This window comes from Pan troglodytes, chromosome 5, assembly GCF_028858775.2.
Source record: "Pan troglodytes isolate AG18354 chromosome 5, NHGRI_mPanTro3-v2.0_pri, whole genome shotgun sequence".
NCBI classification, from domain to species: Eukaryota; Metazoa; Chordata; class Mammalia; order Primates; family Hominidae; genus Pan; species Pan troglodytes.
In genome coordinates, this window is record NC_072403.2 from 12,598,096 (window position 1) to 12,617,269 (window position 19,174).

General features: G+C 45.1%; 1 protein-coding gene across 2 annotated transcripts in view; it reads left to right on the plus strand.

The window, feature by feature from the left end:
- LY86 (lymphocyte antigen 86) overlaps nucleotides 1-15,850 on the plus strand; it is a 69,368-nt gene extending 53,518 nt beyond the window's left edge. For both annotated transcript variants that reach the window (XM_063812068.1, XM_016954862.4), the window contains 2 exons: nucleotides 9,595-9,647; nucleotides 15,412-15,850. In XM_063812068.1, coding sequence (XP_063668138.1) covers nucleotides 9,595-9,647; nucleotides 15,412-15,495 — 137 coding nt within the window. In that variant the 3' untranslated portion in view covers nucleotides 15,496-15,850. The remainder of the gene's footprint in view (nucleotides 1-9,594; nucleotides 9,648-15,411) is intronic.
- The last annotated feature ends 3,324 nt before the right edge of the window (nucleotides 15,851-19,174 follow it).

A 19,174-nucleotide genomic window follows, 5' to 3' on the forward strand; every position in this document is an offset into this window, starting at 1 on the left:
AAGAGATGAGTCTTTCTGTTAGGAGATTGTATCATTGCTCCCAAGGGCTTCCCTTATTGGGTCATTATTGTCACTTTTCCCCCATGAAACCACCACCTGCATGCCCTCTAACCAGAGGAGAAATGATTTGGCTAGGAGTCAATGACAGCCCATGTGCTGTGCCCATTCTTGGCAAAGAAAGATGGTAAGATGGCAAGGAGTCCTTCATCATGTTTGTCATGGAGAGAAAACCAGCTTATATTAGGAATAAAAAGGGTAGGGAGAGGCCGGGTGCAGTGGGTCACACCTGTAATCCCAGCACTTTGGGAGGCCGAGGGGCACAGATTGCTTGAGCTCAAGAATTCCAGACCAGCCTGGGCAACATAGAGAAACCCCATCTCTGGAACAAAAAAAAAAAAAAAAAAAAGGCAGGAGGGGGCAGGGATAGCCGGGTGCAGTGGCTATGCCTCTGATCCCAGCAGCTACAGAGGCTGCGGCAGGGAGGATTTCTTGAAGCTGGGAGTTTGAGACCAGACTGGGCAACATAGGAAGACCCCCATCTCTAAAAAAATTTTAGAAATTAGCTGGGCATGGTGGTGTAGTCCCAGCTACTTGGGAGGCTGAGGCAGGAGGATCACTTGAGCCCAGGAATTTAAGGCTGTGGTGAGCTATGATCACACCATTGCACTGCAGCCCTGGGCAACAGAGTGAGATTTCTCTCTAAAAAAAAAAAAAAAAAAAAAAAAAGAAAAGAAAAAGAAAAGGAGGGTAGAGATGAGTACATCTCTGAATCACTGCAGAGGCCTAAGGAGAGGACCATGAGTGAAGAAACCCAGGAAAAATTCTAATTTTATAAATGATTCATTACAAGTACACAGTGAATGTTTTCAAGTTGTAAATAACATTAAATTTCTCTAGGTAGTGAAAGGCCGTAAAATAAAATCTCACATGCCTCGTCAAATGGACAGGGAGAGATATCAAAGTAGAGTTAGCTGGAAGCAAAACTAAGATAACTCATGTATAGAAAAAGTCATCCAAACTCACATTATACAGTTATGAGTTCTAAAGTACACTTGTGATTCCAAAAACACCTCAGCAACTATTCCCAGAACACGCTGACCCTTCACACAGCCAATGGGGTGAGACCAAATGCTGGACATCCCCAAGAAACATTTAGAAATAAAGTTGAGCAAGTTCTAATTGTGGAGCAACAGAAATAATCCTCCAACAAACGGCCATTTGACTTGCCAAAGAGTCCCAAAGTTTTCAAATCCACTTTATTAGAGTTAACTTGATTTATTATAGGTTATTCCACTTATGCACTATTGGACACTTGTGCGCTATTCAGGGACACTAACTCTCCATCCAACTGAATGAAGAAAACAAAGACAGAGTTCACCGTGCCCCCCTGCTGCTTCCTCCAGTCCCTCTTTTCTAAAACTCACAGGCTTCCTCGCATACCCTGTTCCTCCCCTTGGAGCACAGCTGTGATCTTCACCTCTTGTCCCTGTCACTCAGCTCCTGTCTTCTCCCAGAGTGTGAGATTCAGAGAATTCAAAGAGATAATCCAGGGCATGAAAATTCTCCTTCCTGGTCTTTGGCATAAAAGTCAAGGAACAGGTTCCAGGGCATTCGGGTACCATTTCTGAACTAGGTGGTTCCATCACAAGAAACAGGTGCAAACGTATCGGCAGCCAGGTGGCTAGGACCACCACTAGCTCATCCATGGTCTTGGTATACATTAGAAAAAGGGGCACCTTCTTCCAGGAAGTGTTTCTAGTTTGGGGTACCCCCAAGTAAAGCCAGGTTCAAGGACTTGGGGGTGGGTTGTACACTGGGCTGTGGTGTCAGGAAGCAAGGGTGATGGGGAAAGCCAGTAAGAGATGCATCAGGGAGCTGATTACCAGCACAGGGAGCTAGGACTCCATCCCTCAGCAACCCCTGGGGAATCGCAGCGTGTGCCTCAGAATTGTCCTTCTAAGGATCAGGAGGCTTCAGGAGTTCACATCCCTGCACTTCCCAGTTGCCCTTCATGGGCTTCTCTGAAGCAGGAAAGCATGCAGAGGGGCAGCCCCTTGACATGGAGTAACGTCAGAGGCCCTGCTGATGCCCACTCCAGCAGCCGGGATTCCACCAGGGGCTGAGAGGATGTGACCCAGACCACTAAAAGCATATGCTGCTGGGATTCAGTCCAGTCCTTGGCTACAGGCCCTGACCCAGTAGGGCACAGCTGGATTTCTGATCCCACTTAACCCTGAGCCAGGCACATTCTGTGCAACTGTATGGGGAGAACTGGAAGAACCCCCTCTGAAATGGAGCAGCCAAGCCTGCAGCACTGAGAGTCCCGGGAGGACCCCTCCAGGAGAGACACAAAGGACTCAGAGGCTCAGAGGATAAGAGTTGAATGGCCCAGGAGCTTGAGGAGATGCCAAATTAGGACACACTGAAAAATAATACTAAAAAGTTACAATTAGGCCTGGCTTAGCCTGGAGCTTACCTACCCACACTGCCTGGAATCCATGGAAACCTGAAGAAACCTCCAGCCTTTAAGGCCCACTGGGATCTAGCTACAGTGACATTCGCCCTGAAGGCAGTGGACACTCTTATCAGTCCCTACTCCAAGGCAAGTTTGTTATTACCTTAAATGAGAGCCCTAACTTACCAGCTCCAAGTCTTAAGGGAACAGTAAGGACTACATCCTCGAGGGTCAGAAACTGAAGAAAGCAAAGCTTCAGATCAGAGGGGATGGGATGAGAAGCAGTGCCTGGGCCTTCCCCATCTTCCAGATCTGGTTCTCTCAGGAAATACTCAGAGGTAAGGAGAGGAATAAAGACTGTATCCAGAGCTCACTAGAATAAAGCCATGCACTCCCTCCCTCCTCCTCCTCCGGAGACGATGCTCTTGGTTGGTCTGGAACATCCTTCCCACCTTCCTCTTCGTCCTCTGGCCCCTCACCTTGGTCCTCCATGCACCAGATGTCATCACAGACTCTGAGCTTCCTCCCACTTTGCTCTTGGCCTCACCTGGAGGGGAGAGTGAGGGCTGCATCCTCCCAGGTTGACACTGCCTCCCTGCATGCAGGTATCCCTTCCAGATACTGATTTCATCTCCTTTGGATATATATATACCTAGAAGTGGGATTGCTGAATCATATGGAAGTTCTATTTTTAATTTTTTGAGGAATCTCCACACTGTTTTCCACAGTGTCTGTACTAATTTACATTCCCACCGACAGTGGGAATTTCTCACAGACTTAGTCACAGTAGCCAAGATGTAAAAACAACAGCGACAGATGAACGGATAAAGAAAATTTGGTCTATACACACAATGGAATATGATTCAGCCTTAAAAAAGAAAGAAATTCTGCCATTTGCAACAACGTGGACAAACCTGGAGGACCTTATGCTAAACGAAATAAGGCAGACAAACATTGCATGATCTCACTTACAGGTGGAATCCAAAAATAAAAGTCAAACTCATAGTAAGAGTAGATGAGTGGTTGGCAGAGTCTAAGGAGCATGGGAAAAGAAGAGATGGTGGTCAAAGGGTGCAAACTTGCAGTTAGAGGATGAGTAAGTTCTGGAGACCTAACGTACAGCGCAGTGACTACTGTTGATCACAGTGTATTGTGCATTGCTAACGGAGTAGCTCTCCAGTGTTCTCACTACACACAAACACACACGCACGCACACAAGCATGCATACACACAAAAACGCACATACATTCACACACAAATGCATGCATGCACACAAACACACACATGCAGGCACACACATGCACACACACACGAAAGGTGACTATGTGAGGATATGCTAACCACATTATACAACTTAAATATATACAATTTTTATTTGTCAATCATTTCTCAATATAACTGGGGCAAAAAAGAACACTGCTTCCCCTCTACCCTGCCCTACTGGGCCCAGCAGGTGGGAAAGGGACTCAAAATGCTAGGTAAATGAATGAATGATTTTTTAAACAAAAATATTTGTTCTGGATATGCCAATTGGCCTAGTCATCATAATTATAACTCTTGAGTATTTTTATACTGTTAAGCACCCTAAAAATGCTTCAGCATTAATGTACATTTTATAATAAATTTGGGAAATTGGCAGGAATTCCAGCAAGATCCTAGCAAGGGCTAGGAAATGGGGAGAGGGTTGCCTAAAAGAGTTCATGCAGTCAGCAGGCTGCATCTGCGCTGGTTATTGAGAACAAAAAGAGGCAGACCAAGACACAGGACCAGCCGGGTGCAGTGGTTCAGGCCTGTAATCCTAGCACTTTGGGAGGCCAAGGTGGGTGAATCACTTGAGCTCAGGAGTTGGAGACCAGCCTGGACAACATGATGAAACTCCATCTCTACAAAAAACTAGGCATGTATGGTGGCACGCACTTGTAGTCTCAGCTACTCAGGAGGCTGAGGTGGGAAGATGGGAGGATCACCTGAACCTGGAAGATGGAGGTTGCAATGAACCGAGATTGCACAACCTGGGTGACAGAGCCAGACCCTGTTTCAAAAAAAAAAAAAAGGAAGACACAGGCCCTCGCATCAAGTTGATGTCACCCAAAACCCTTGGGACCTTTTATTTTCACAATTTAAAAACCAATTTTCTTTTCAAAAAGACACTCAATGACAATCACCCAAAGATCTGGGTCAAAAAAAAAAGCTGATATTCAGAAATGACTTCAAGTGTTCAGAACCAGGGAGGTGAATTTCTTTAATCCACTGCACATTAAAAACTGATAAAGATTGCACATGAAGGGAACGGAAGAAATGGGTGCAAATATACTGGGGCTCTTTTTATAGTCCTGGAGTGTGAGAATGTTAATTAAAGGAATCTCAGAATTGGAGAGGATCTGAGAAAGGATGGAGTGAAAATTTAATTTTAGGTGTTGTTTTATCAGGTTAAAAAAAAAGACAATTTCATGAGTTACTTGCAGTTACCTCAAGAACTTCATGAGCCCCCAAAAAAGCTCCAATTGAAACTGTAAACTGTAAGAGACCAATTTAATGAAAACCTCTCAGCCCAGTGAAGGACCTCTTAATGGTGAAGAACACAAATGAGCAAACCCCGGGAGCATTAAATAAGCATAACAAAATGTTAGGTATCATTAGAGTGTTGTTCTTCAAAGAGTCATACTCATCCATTTTTTAAAACAAAAGTTTAAAAAAAAGGCACAGACAGAACTTAGAAGTTACATATACTGGCTCAAGCAAGAAGCTCCAAAACCTAGTCTCATTGCATATTTCAGCATCCACCAAGTGAATGTCCATTCTGTTACTGTTTTTCACACCTGGGTAAATAATAATATAGTTAATAACTAATTGCCATTTCTACCCTTCCTGGGGACCACATTCTGCTCAGCGGCTTTACACACAAGTTCTCCAGTCCTCTCAATGCCCTATGGGGAGGCATTGCTATTTCGATTAGCAAGCACAAAAGCTGAGTTGCAGGATGGCTGAGCAAATTGCCCAACATCACTTAGCTAGTGAGTCGGAGAGCTGGGTCTCAAACCCAAGTCTGTCTCCTTCCTAGGTCAAGGAAGGAAGGAAGGAGGCTGTGCCACCCTACAGCAATTTGTAGAATTTGTAGAATATACCTGCACAATTTGTAGAATATACCTGCATAAAGCAGGTATAAACATGCCCAAGGGAACCCAGCCAGATCAGACAGGGATGGCACACCAGTCCTTGTTCTTGGATTCTGCTCCTGAGCCACACTGTGTCCAAACCCTGATAGCCAGCAGGAGTGCTCTTGGCTTGTTCATGCCCGTAGCGGCCACATCCTGAGTTGCAAGCAGAAGACACCCAATCCAGCCAACAAAAGCAAAGGGAATTTCTTGAAAGGACATTTAGGAGTCACAGAATTGGCAAGAAAGCTGGAACACCAGGCAGAAAGTGGGCAGCTCTAGAGACTGATGAGTTCTGCTTCTCTTGCCAGAACAGATTGGGAAGGGGTCTCTTTGTCTCTCTGCTCTGATTGTCTTGGCTTGGGTCAGAGAGTATCTACTGGGAAAAAGATAACTTCCAAAAATGAAATCATGTTCCAGTAGCTGAACCACTGCGGTGCATATCTTTTAGGGGCACCATTAGCATAGATTGCAGTGCAAGGGGTGCATCCTCAGGCTGGGCAAAGCACCAGCATGAAAAATGAACCCCGGGCAGGATGTCCCTCTGAACCCTCTATATGTAACCACATATTAGTTACAGTGCCTACATGTACTGCTCAGACAGGTTAAGTAACTTGCCCAATTAATAGAAAAAAGAGCTCAGAATCAAGCCCAGATAGTCTGACCCCTGGACGTGTGCTCTTAGCCACAATGCTTCGAATACACAGTTTGCAGTGCTGAGGGATCACGGGGGAGGCAGTCATCACTGAGGGGCTGGGCAAGGCATCATCCTTCTTGCTGACTTCAATACTGATGTGGATGGCCCACCAAGCACCATGATGTCTCAGTTCTTTCACCCCCTTACTTCCAACAAGCATTTCCATCTTTACACCTCAGCCACCATCTCTTATGTCAACCCTGGATATCTCACAGCCTGTAAAAATGCACCCTTTCTGAAATCTAAATGTCAAGCCCTCTGCCATGTGGCTTCCTCATATCCTGCCAGCTCACCAATTCTAGCACCTTGACTGCAATAATAGAAACTCCATTCAACTCACTTCCCCACTGTTACAATCAACAATTCCGCCTTCACTTTCTTCCTTACTCGCCATAGATTCTATGGTCTATTATTATAATCTTTTCCTTGCATCTAACCCAACAGCCTTGACTTTCTCTTCTTTTCATTCTTGTCCAGTGAAACTCCAACCCAACCATTGACCTTCAGTAGCATCAGAGCTGCTGAATGTCTCTAAGAAAATATACATCTGGGCTAACTGGAGTATCTTTAAATTTATGGCCACAAACCTCAAAAAAAGCACTCAACACTGCCTAGAAATCTTACTGTATTTCTCAAGTAGATTTCTTCCCCACTGTCCATGAATATTGTATTCCTCCTTTTGCTACTCAACACAACACAGGCACTCGCCATCTAGTGCCCCCTACCTGTCTGTGACCTTCACTGCAAAAATGAAAGTAATCAGTCAGGAGCCCCACTATTGGTTTACTGGCCCATCTACAAACGTATCTACACCTGAACTCATTCTGCTCTGTTTTCTCTCCTACAATTGTGGGAGTAATATTCATGCTTCTCTCAAATGCAGGAGGGAGTGTTAATAGCCTTCCTTTCCACCTTCTTAAACCCTTCATGTCTTCAGTTATTCCCTCTTCTGCATCTTCAATCTCTCTTTCTACAAGATTATTCCCTTGGAACAACAAATATGGTACAGTATCTCCCATCTTGAACAAAGAAACAAGCCATTCTTAATACCACACTCTCCTTCAGTTATCTTTTCTTTTCTTTTGCTCCCTCTTATAACAAAACTCTTACTTCCTCACCTCCTTATCTCTCTTCAGTCCACCCCATTCAGGCATCTGTACTCATCTCTCCAGTGTTCTTGTCAAGGTCACCAAATGACCTCCATGTTGCCAAATCCACTGCACAGTTCTGTTCTCATCTTACTCAAACTCTCAGCAGCCGCATTCAGCATGGCTGGCAATACCCTCCTGTTTGAAAAACATTCAACTCCTGGCTTCCTTGATCCCTCAGTCTCTGACTACCATCCACTCCACTGACCATCTCTTCTTAGTCTCCTTGGTTGGCTTCTCCTCAACCCAACCTCTGAATGTTGGAGGGCCTCAGGAGGTCCTGTCCTCTCCTCTGTTGATTAATTCTATCTCCTTTGGATGAGGGAGGCATCTCATCCTGTCCCATGGCTTAATCACCACATGTTAATAACTCTGATATTCATAGCTCCATTCTTACCTTTTCCCTAAAATTCCAGACTTGTATAGCCAACTGCTTCCAAGGATTCTTATTAACCATCTCCCAGAAATAGAGCTCTTCAATCATCACACACACACACACACACACACACACACACTTCCTCACCAGCCTTCCCTAATCTCAATAAATGGCACCCCCATCTATCCAGATGCTCAAACCAAAACCTTCCTGGCCCCCACTCTCTATACCCACTCATCAGTGGGTGCTATCACCCAACACAGCTGTGATCTCATTCATGTTCCCTACCTCCACCACCACCACCCTTCACCAATCCATCATTTACCTTGGCCACAGAAGAGCCTTCACACTTGGCCTCTCCTCTGCATTCTCTACACAGCAGAGTGTCTCTGCAAAACATAAGTTAGCTATTTTGACATGACTTTTGACACATTTCCACTGCCTCTGGAATGAAATCTGAACTCCCTACCATTTCCTGCAGGTCCTGAAATATCTGTCACCCCTCAATCTTTCCAAGCTCTTCTCAACACAGTTCCTCTTGTTCACTGTGCTTCAGCAGTCTCATCTCCCTCTATCCTCCCAATTTCCTAAACTCTTTTCCACATCAAGGCCTCTGTCCTTATTTTGTTATTCTGAGATGATCTTCCCCCAGCTATTTAAATGCTTGGCCCATTCTGCTCCTTCAGGACTTGGCTCAAATGCTACCTCCTTACAGACGCCTCCATGACCTGCCACCCTGTGGAACATGGTGCCTCCCAGTTCCTGGCATTAGCAAGTATTCATGGAGTGCTTCCCAGGCATTGTTATTAGTGCTGTTTATTGATTACCTCTTTTAATTCCCCACCACCCTAGGAAGTAGTTACTGTTATTGTCATTATCTTACCCATCTTGGAAAAAAAAAAAAAAAAAAAAAAAAACAAGGAAACTGAGCCCAAAGAGATAACAACTGTCCACAGTCAACTAATCTTGGGACTTAACCCTGAGCAACCTGGATCCAGCCTGGCCCCTTCCCCACCACACCCTCCTGCCTCTCTCATATTACTTGGTGTCTCTTTCCAGCACTTGTTACAATCTGGATGTCGTCTTGTTTAGTTATTTCTGAATCATCATTCTCCTCAGTAGAATATGCATTAGTTCATTTTCATACCACTATGAAGAAACACCCAAGACTGGGTAATTTATAAAGAAAAAGAGGTTTAACAGACTCACAGTTCCAGAGGGCTGGGGAGGCCTCACAATCATAGTGGAAGACAAAGGAGGAGCAAAGGCACATCTTATACGGTGGCAGGCAAGAGGGCGTGTGCAGGGGAACTGCCCTTTATAAAACCATCAGATCTCATGAGACTTATTCACTATCGCGAGAACATCACAGGTAAAATCCACCCCCATGATTCAGTTACCTCCCACTGGGTCCCTCCCATGACATGCAGGAATTATGGAAACTACAATTCAAGATGAGATTTGAGTGGGGACATAGCCAGATCTTAACAGAATGTAAGCAATATGTGGACAGAGACTTCTTTTTTTTCATCCCAGGATCCCCAGGGCCTGCCACATGGAAGGTGCCCGACCAATATTTGTGGCATGAATGAATAAGTCAATGAATGGTAGGTGTAGATCAGGAAATGAAAACATTTCTAGCAATAGCTGCTCTTATTTTGGTGCCAACAATTGTCACATATCTGTGTAACCACAAATCATATGAATGAATCATTTTTTTAAATGCTTGAATAACATCATCTATGCTTTATATATTTTTTCAGAGCAGATTTACTATGCTGGGCCTGTCAATAATCCTGAATTTACTATTCCTCGGGTAAGATATTACTTACTTCTTGTATTAAACAGTTTGTTTCTTGAAGAAGAAGAAGGCTAGAAGGAGGAGGGAAAGGAGGAGAAACCAAGAAAGAAGAGAAGGAAAGAATTAAACGGTTTAAAACTTATCCATAGGCCATCCCTGCAAAAACCCTTTCTTAATAAAACTTATCCATAGGCCATCCCTGCAAAAACCCTTTCTTAATAAAACTTATCCATAGGCCATCCCTGCAAAAACCCTTTCTTAATAAAACTTATCCATAGGCCATCCCTGCAAAAACCCTTTCTTAATAAAACTTATCCATAGGCCATCCCTGCAAAAACCCTTTCTTAATAAAACTTATCCATAGGCCATCCCTGCAAAAACCCTTTCTTAATAAAACTTATCCATAGGCCATCCCTGCAAAAACCCTTTCTTAATAAAACTTATCCATAGGCCATCCCTGCAAAAACCCTTTCTTAATAAAACTTATCCATAGGCCATCCCTGCAAAAACCCTTTCTTAATAAAACTTATCCATAGGCCATCCCTGCAAAAACCCTTTCTTAATAAAACTTATCCATAGGCCATCCCTGCAAAAACCCTTTCTTAATAAAACTTATCCATAGGCCATCCCTGCAAAAACCCTTTCTTAATAAAACTTATCCATAGGCCATCCCTGCAAAAACCCTTTCTTAATAAAACTTATCCATAGGCCATCCCTGCAAAAACCCTTTCTTAATAAAACTTATCCATAGGCCATCCCTGCAAAAACCCTTTCTTAATAAAACTTATCCATAGGCCATCCCTGCAAAAACCCTTTCTTAATAAAACTTATCCATAGGCCATCCCTGCAAAAACCCTTTCTTAATAAAACTTATCCATAGGCCATCCCTGCAAAAACCCTTTCTTAATAAAACTTATCCATAGGCCATCCCTGCAAAAACCCTTTCTTAATAAAACTTATCCATAGGCCATCCCTGCAAAAACCCTTTCTTAATAAAACTTATCCATAGGCCATCCCTGCAAAAACCCTTTCTTAATAAAACTTATCCATAGGCCATCCCTGCAAAAACCCTTTCTTAATAAAACTGCTGCTTCAGAGTGGGCACTTGAAATTTCTTGACACACTGGCTTTGTCATTTTGGCATTTAATATTTTACATGTCAGTAAACCTTAGGGAATCCTCCGAGTACAAACCTCCCACTGAGAGGGATGCCAGCGTCTTGTCCAGCAGGATTACGGCATTTGTGGGGTTCCATATGGCAGTGCTGCTGGGCTGTGTGGGCGGCACCATGCACGTGCTGGGACCGAGCTCAGGAGGCTGGCAGTTCAGAGAAAGGAAGATGCACAAGCCATGAAGGCATGAAGGTCCTCCAGTTACTGTCCTTTCGTTGTTACTCATAAGCTGCCACTAAGTCAATAAAATGCCCACATCCTTAGCATTTGCTGGCAAAGCTCACAGCTAAGAGTAGAATTTTCCACTAATTCCTTTCTGTTCAAGATAATGTGACATTATTAAATGACTCAATTTACATCACTCTGCTATAAGCAATAAATGTTCAATATGCTACCCCTCAGATAATGTTTTTTTTTTTTTGAGACAGAGTCTTGTTCTGCCTCCCAGGCTGGAGTGCAGGGGCGTGATCTCAGCTCACTGCAACCTCTGCCTCCCGGGTTCAAGCTATTCTTCCGCCTCAGCCTCCCAAGTAGCTTGGACTACAGGCACACGCCACCACGCCCAGCTAATTTTTGGATTTTTAGTAGAAACAGGGTTTCACCATATTGGCCAGGTTGGTCTCGAACTCCTGACCTCGTGATCCACCCGCCTCGGCCTCCCAAAGTGCTGGGATTACAGGCCCCTCAGAGAATCTTATGGAACAATATGAAAAGGATCACAAAAATGTGATTTTTAAAAATGCATGCTGATGTATTCAGTACATGTGAGATTTGGTTATGTGTATGTAATATGTAGTGATCAAATCAGGGTATTTAGGATGTCCGTCAATGAATACATTTTTGTTAACTATAGTCACCCTACTCTGCTATCAAACACTGAATTTATGTCTTCTATTAACTGTGTGTTTGTACCCTTCAACCCACTTCTCTTTATACTCTCCCTCTTGTCCTCTCCCTCCCCACTCTGGTATCTATCTTTCCACTCTCTATCTCCATGTGATCATGTTTTTTAGCTCCCACAGATAATTGAGAATAAACAATATTTGTATTTGTGCCTGGCTTATTTCACTTAAGATAATGACCCCCAGTTCCATCCATGTTGCCACAAATGACAAGATTTTTATTCTTTTTTATGGCCATATAGTATTCCATTGTGTATATATACCACATCTTCTTTATCCATTCATTCATACATAGACACTTAGGTTGATTCCATGTCTTTGCTTTAGTGAATAGTGCTGCAGTAAGCATGGGGGTGCAATTACAAAAATGTAATCACTTTAAATAGTTTCGTTTACAACCTCATCCTTTCAGTTCTCCAAAACCTGTATTTGGCTGAAGAAAAAGGTCTCTTTCTCCATAATCTCTAACTTAGTTTCACCTCTGGGTTTGTTTCCTTTCTTTCCCAGCCTCTGCGTTCCTATGTCAGAGTGCCATCTTGCTACCATCTCAGATTTCCACTATCATTGCTCTTGCAGCTGGGAAGTCTCCAGCCCTCTCCCTCTGGAAATCTCTAGTTTCCTCCTCAGGCCTTTCAGTAAAATACAAAAGTTTTGCAAGAAAGAAAAACTACACCTGTCTTCACTTCTAGTATGAGGGGCCTAAACTCTCCCAGAGAGTTCCATTTTTCTTTAAATCTTTGCTATTTGAATTGTTTTTCTTTCCCCATTGTTCTTCTGACCCTCCTCCCAACTAGAGGCTGACTTAAAATTTACTAACAATTGACTTTCACTTTTGCATTGTTGGCTTCTTTTTAAACCAGTTACTCAGCAACTGTTATAAGATAGAAGGGAAAAGAACTTCTTAAAGTCAGAAAACCCCTTTGAAAGTAAGTTGAGAGGTCAGGCACAGTGCCTCATGCCTGTAACCCCAGCACTTTCGGAGGCCGAGGCAGACAGATCACTTGAGGTTGGAAGTTCAAGACCAGCCTGGCTAACATGGTGAAACCCCGTCTCTACTAAAAATACAAAAATTAACCAGTCATGGTGGTGCACGCCTGTAATCGCAGCCACTCGGGAGGCTGAGGCATGAGAATCGCTTGAACCCAGGAGGTGGAGGTTGCAGTGAGCTGAGATCACACCACTGCACTCCAGCCTGTGCAACAGAGGAAGACTCCATCTCAAAAAAAAAAAAGAAAAAAGGTTGACCAGATAAGTAAAAAGCTTTATTTTAATCATCTACAGTGCATGAAGGAAGTGCAGAACGTAAGTTCTTCAACCGCTGATGGTACTCAAGCAAATATTGCCCAGTGTGAGGGCATCGCATGTACAGCAGAGAGAGCTGGAGGCCTTAATCCCAAAATGGGCTCCCTACACCGGCTGCAGGTCAGCCGTGGCCGGCCCCCAATGCACGGAGGCTTTGCTTTCTTAATATGGAACAGACACAGTTCAAAGACTTTTGGTTGTAAAAGACGTACCCCATATCCCCTCCTCCAGCTAAATCCTCCAGAGATGGGCTCTGGGCTAATGGCAGTTCCCATGTGGCCAAAAACGCTCCCACTCAGCGATCATTCTCCAGGGTCTTGGTATTATTTCCCTCTGAACTCATCCAACCCCTTGGCCCGGATTGAAGCCCTACCTGCTGTCCTCTGTCTATGCCTCCTGCTTTCTGAATGAGAATTTAGGGGATCCTTTGGGCTCCCGAAGCATGTGGACAACAACTCGTAGGCACAGCCTGACCCATGTGTTGCCAAAGGTGCACCTACAAATTCCTAACTTACAAACTCTGTGCCCTCCTCAACAGCAGAAACGCTGCACTCAGTCCTTCCCTACCCTGGCCTCCTGGCCTCCCAGCACACACCTCCACCTGCCTCCAGCCTGGCACGCTTGCCTAAATATTCTTATCTCTTATACCAGAGTCTGTGATATCTGTAATTCATAATCTAGAACCCCTTCCTTCAAATACAACAGCTCCTCTTAGGTTCGTAATGTAGTAATGAAAAATTCATGTGGTGTTCAATCCATTTGTAGGTGTGTGTCTAAATGCACATAGAGATTTTAAAGAAAAGTACATGAGGAGGAAGAGAAGGATGAAACACAACGAGATATAAATTTGAGCCGGTCTTTACTCATAATTAATTCTCTAACATTTGGACTGCTTTGGTTATATTCCTAACACTGTTTCTAAAATTACAGCTGCTCAATATTTGAGGAGTGTGACTCATGGGAGCGTCTAGAATCATGGAATCACACCCAAGGCACCATCCAGAGCACAGCCTGGTTCTCTTGAATACAATTTCAGTGTTGGGGACTCCACTCTCTTTGGAAGCTCTGCTCATTGCTAGAAAGTTGCTCTCTTCTAACAAAAGCCACCTTTCATGTAGCTTCTCTCCAGTGGCCTCACCTACTCCTTCCCTCTTGCTTTATACAGATTAAACTCTTTCCTCCTTTGGGTGACAGGCAGTTCAAAGATGTGCCAGCAGTCTCCTGGCCTCTTCTGCCACAGTCCCTCTGCTCTGCTTGCGACCCTCCCACCACCCCAGAGCATTTTCCTCTCCAGATTCGTGTCTACAAACACATCACCGCTCTGTGGCTGCTGGGGTGCAGGACTGGGGCGCTGGCAGCAAGCTGGCAGCAAACAAAACCGGAATGGCTCTTCTACAGTCCTCATAGGACCTGGCTGCCAGGTGGCTTCTGCCAAGCTGACTGCAAAGGAAGGGAGACCTCCTCACAGTGTTGCTGCCAGCAATGATCCCCAAAGGCAGCCATTCTTTCTGTGATGGTGCATTTTGGTTTTGTGCTGGTGAACTGTGCTCCCCGGGGTCTTCTCTGTCTGAGCATACAAACCTTTCTCCTTCCAGTTGCTCAGGCCAGGAGCCTTGGAGTCACCTTTAACCCGTCTCTTTCTCTCCCACCCACTTGCGTTTCCTCAGCGGATCCTATCGGCTGTTCTTTCAAAATCTCTCTGGCACCCAAAGCCTTCCCCACCTCCACCTCTACTCCAAGTCATCTTCATCTCTCACCTGGATTCCTGCAATCGCCTCCCATCTGGGCTTTTCAGTGAGGCAGCCAGAGGGATCTTACCGACACAGGCGCCAGGGCAGGCCACCCTCTCCTGACCACAGTCCCTTTCAGAGTGGAAGCTGATGTCCCTGCCATGGCCTTTGAGACCGTAAGAGTCTGGCCTCCTGTGTTGCCCTTACCTCACCCCCCCCCATCCCCCCCTCTCCCTGCAGCCCCACTGGCCTCCTTCTGCCCCTCTAAGGTGGGGGCCCCAGCCCATAGCAGCACTGCACCTTCTTGCATCTGCTTCAGGTCTTTGCCTAAATGTCGTCATCTCAGCAGGGCCTCCTTTCACCACCCTGCTCAAAATTGCAGACCAGCACTTGCCTTGACCCATCCAGTGCTTCCATCCACTCCCTTCCTGCATGAGTTTTCTCCATGACATGAGCACCTGACACACCATACATAGTCACATATCATAAGGGTGGTCTGTCTCTCCCAGAGATGCTGTCAGCTCCACAGGGCAGGGGTTGGCTTGTCTTGTTCTACGTTATCGGCAATGTCCAGAACAGCACCCAGCACATACAAGGTTCTCTGTAAATATTTGTTAAATGGTTAATTGTACTGTGGGTCACACGTCTAATACTTGACCTGTGCCCCTTGCAGGGAGAATACCAGGTTTTGCTGGAACTGTACACTGAAAAACGGTCCACCGTGGCCTGTGCCAATGCTACTATCACGTGCTCCTGACCGTGGCCTGTAGCAAAAATCACAGCCAGCTGCATCTCGTGGGACCGCCAAGCTCCTCTGACTGAACCAACTGTGGGAGGAGAAGCAGCCGATGACAGAGAGAGGCTCTACAAAGAAGCGCCCCCAAAGAGTGCAGCTGCTAATTGTAGTCCCAGGACCAGACATCCCCAGACTCCACAGATGTAATGAAGTCCCCGAATGTATCTGTTTCTAAGGAGCCTCTTGGCAGTCCTTAAGCAGCCTCGAGGGTCCATCCTTTTTCTCTAATTGGTCGCCTCCCACCAGACTCACCTGCTTTTCAACTTTTTAGGAGTGCTTCCTCACAGTTACCAAGAATAAAGAAAGCTGGCCACCATTGTTCATTGTGGTTTGTTCAAAGAATCTTACTACAATGCTGTAGTTAAAAAGTCATTTCCTCCAGATACAGTGCCGGATGCTGGTGCAGCATAAGCAGTTCCAAGAAATTCAGGAGGGTGACAGCCTGGCTAAAATTAGAGCGCTGGGAAAATGTGCCATTGCTTCTCCTGGGCAGGCCCCCACCCTTGGACCACGAGGGCCGAGAAGCTGATGCAACCTCACGAATAGGGACATCATACTCTCGCTTATCCAAACACTCATTTCACCTTCATCCCTCAAAGCATGATTACACTTGACCTCAGCACATGCTGGCGTTCATTACTGCATTCATTAATGAATGCAAGGAATAACTCCTGAACACTTGATGTGTATCAGGCGCTGTGTTCTTAAGTTGTCTTCTACGATGCTCTCCATAAATGAGCATGTTGCCCATGCTACTTCCAGAGCCATTTCTGCAGCCCCGTCTTCTCTCCTGGGATGCACCGATCGCATGGTGGGCTGCATAGCCCCTTCACCATCCGACGCCCCTGTCCTTCCAGTGTCCCTGCTGGCCCTCTTGCTCCTGCTAAGGGGCTGGAGTAAGGTGGGTGAGTTGACACTATCATTCATAAAAATGCCACTATATTAGAGATTAAAAGAGAAAAAAATTCCATAGTTTAAAAAACAGTAGTTGCTATTAATCACTGTTTATACATCATTAAACCACCTAGAATAGCAGGTCAAAAATGCCTGGCAAACTTTAAAACCAGCATCTGAGGTTTTCTGGGTTATGAGCAGGCAAAATTGCAGCAGCGTCCTCGCCTAGGCCCATAATGCTCGAGGGAAAAGACGTGCGTGGTCATACTAGGCTCAGGAGCAAACCTCTGAACGTACATGGGGGTGACAGTGTTACGCACCAGCATAGCAAACGATTCCTGCCCCTGGCCATTTCCTCTAGCTTGAGACGTTCACCTCTCTCCCTTTTCAGTAACCATCACCACGAGTAGTAAAGTCCCTGGCTAGACTCTGTGTACGCACATGTTCTAACAGTACAAGACAGCTGTCACAGCCTTCCAAAGACACAGGTGGAACTCAGCCAGTCCCTTCCCAATCCCTTTGCCCTCTTCTTTAAATTGACTGTGTGGGTGCGTGTGCGTGAGAGAGAGAGGGAGGGAGAGAGAAAGTTTCAGATGCTATAGGTTTGTGTTAAACTGGAATTTCCATATATGGAGACTATCCTAGTCATAGCTGAATATACAAGTACACAGCCGTTTCACTAAGGACATGATTCGAGAGAAAAAAAAATGTTTCTTTGTCCCAGAATATGTCTTTTCTTAGTGTCCTGTCATGGGCCTTACATTTCACCATTAGTTTTATTCCAGCAAGTTGAAAACATATTTCAATGTTCAGGAGTCTCCTCTTGGAATACGAACAGCCCTGCTAGGAGAAACGCTAGAGTCTGTCACTATTTAACACTCTGGCAGGATGTAGTAACTAAGATGACTTTGAAAGGGCCAGCCCAGGAAGCAGGGGTGTCAGGGGAGGTGGGTGACCCCAAGCCAAGCCCTCTCAGGCTAGCCATTGTGTGGTTACTGGCTGGGGTGGGGTCAAAGTGCCCAGACAATCTATCAAACTAAATTGACTTCTCCTGTAAACAGAGTTGCTACTGTTTCAAAAATCACTATCAACAACTCCAAAAATGTGTCCTCAATAAACTCTTCTGAAGAAAAAAAAAAACAGCTTGGTTCAGGATGATGCAGTGCCGCCACAATTAAGGAATTATTATGAAAATCAGCCAGCTTCAGACATTGGAGTGCCCACCAGCCCTTCTTTATATTTTGAGGGCAATTTCCATCGTTACGTATAGAACGTTTTAAAAAATATTTTTGAGGAACATTCCAGTGCCCAAGGGAAGCTTTGTCAGGCTAGAGTCTAGGCAGAATGCTGAAAAGCCCCTCAGGACAGTGTGATCGCATCTCTTAGAACGTTTTGGCTATGAGGAACAGAGAACTCAATTGAATCTGGCTTATGCATAGGGGACTAGGTTGTCTCCCATGACTACTGAGTCCCAGGGTGGTTTAGGTGTCAGCCAGCGTTTGCTGCTGAGGTTCATTCATCATCGGCTCTTCACCTCCATTTCTCCACAGTTCTTCCACCTCGGGTCTCCTGGAATATTGCCTTTACCCTCGGACAGTCTGTCCCACAATAGCAAATCATTTCAGTAGCTGGAGACCTCACATCCACACTGTCCACAGTACAGAAGGCAAAAGAGACCTTTATCCCAAAACACTGTTACTCATTCTGATTAGAATGGCTTGGGTCACATGACCTCTCCTTGTAACCACAGCAGACCAATCTGGTTCAACTCTTATATGATAAAGTTGTGAGTTGTTTTTCGGTTGCCATGGACCCCAGGTTGAAGGTTATGTAACCCGAGCATGCCCAGATGAACCAAGTATGAGACCACAGGGGGACCTCAGTGCAAGACTGAGGAGTGGGAACTTAATTAAGAAGTGAACACGGCATGTCAGGATCCAGGATCCAATCATATCAGTTTCCAGCATCACCCCATGACGGGATCCAATCAGATCATGCCTCCCAGCATCACCTCATTGCAAGATCCAATCAGATCATGCCTCCCAGCATCACCTCATTGCAAGATCCAATCAGATCATGCCTCCCAGCATCACCTCATTGCAAGATCCAATCAGATTATGCCTCCCAGCATCACCTCATTGCAAAATCCAATCAGATCATGCCTCATGACCCCATGCTTATAAAACCTGTCCTAAACTCCAACTTGCAGAGACAGGTTGGAGTGTTTCCTCCTGTCTCCTTGCCGGTAGACTTGCAGTAAACCTTTTCTTTTCTTAAAAGCCAATGCAGTGGTATTGGCCACAATGCACATTAGGCAGTGAGCCCATTGCTTGCTCAGTAACATCCTGACCAATCACTTTGACCCTACTCTGATTGGCTTAGCCTATGTCACATGCCCCACCCCTAGACCTGGATCAGAGTTATTCCCACTGGAACCACACATATCCTTAAGTGGAAACTGGGGAAGTTGACAAGGGGTAAAGGGAGAGGAAGGGCATGTTTCAAACTAGGCCAAAGGACATGTCCAGATCATGTCTCGAATTAGGCCAGTTTTAAGTTCTAATTCTCTCCTAGCTGTTCACTGGGCAAGTGACTTTTATTGTCTAAGCCCCAGTTTCCTCATCTGTAGGTGCTGACTATAATAATAGTACCTATCTTGTAGAGACAGTGTGAGAATTAATGAGAAAATGCATGTAAAATGCTGAGAATAGGGCCTGGCACGTCACTCAATAAAAATAAGTCATTA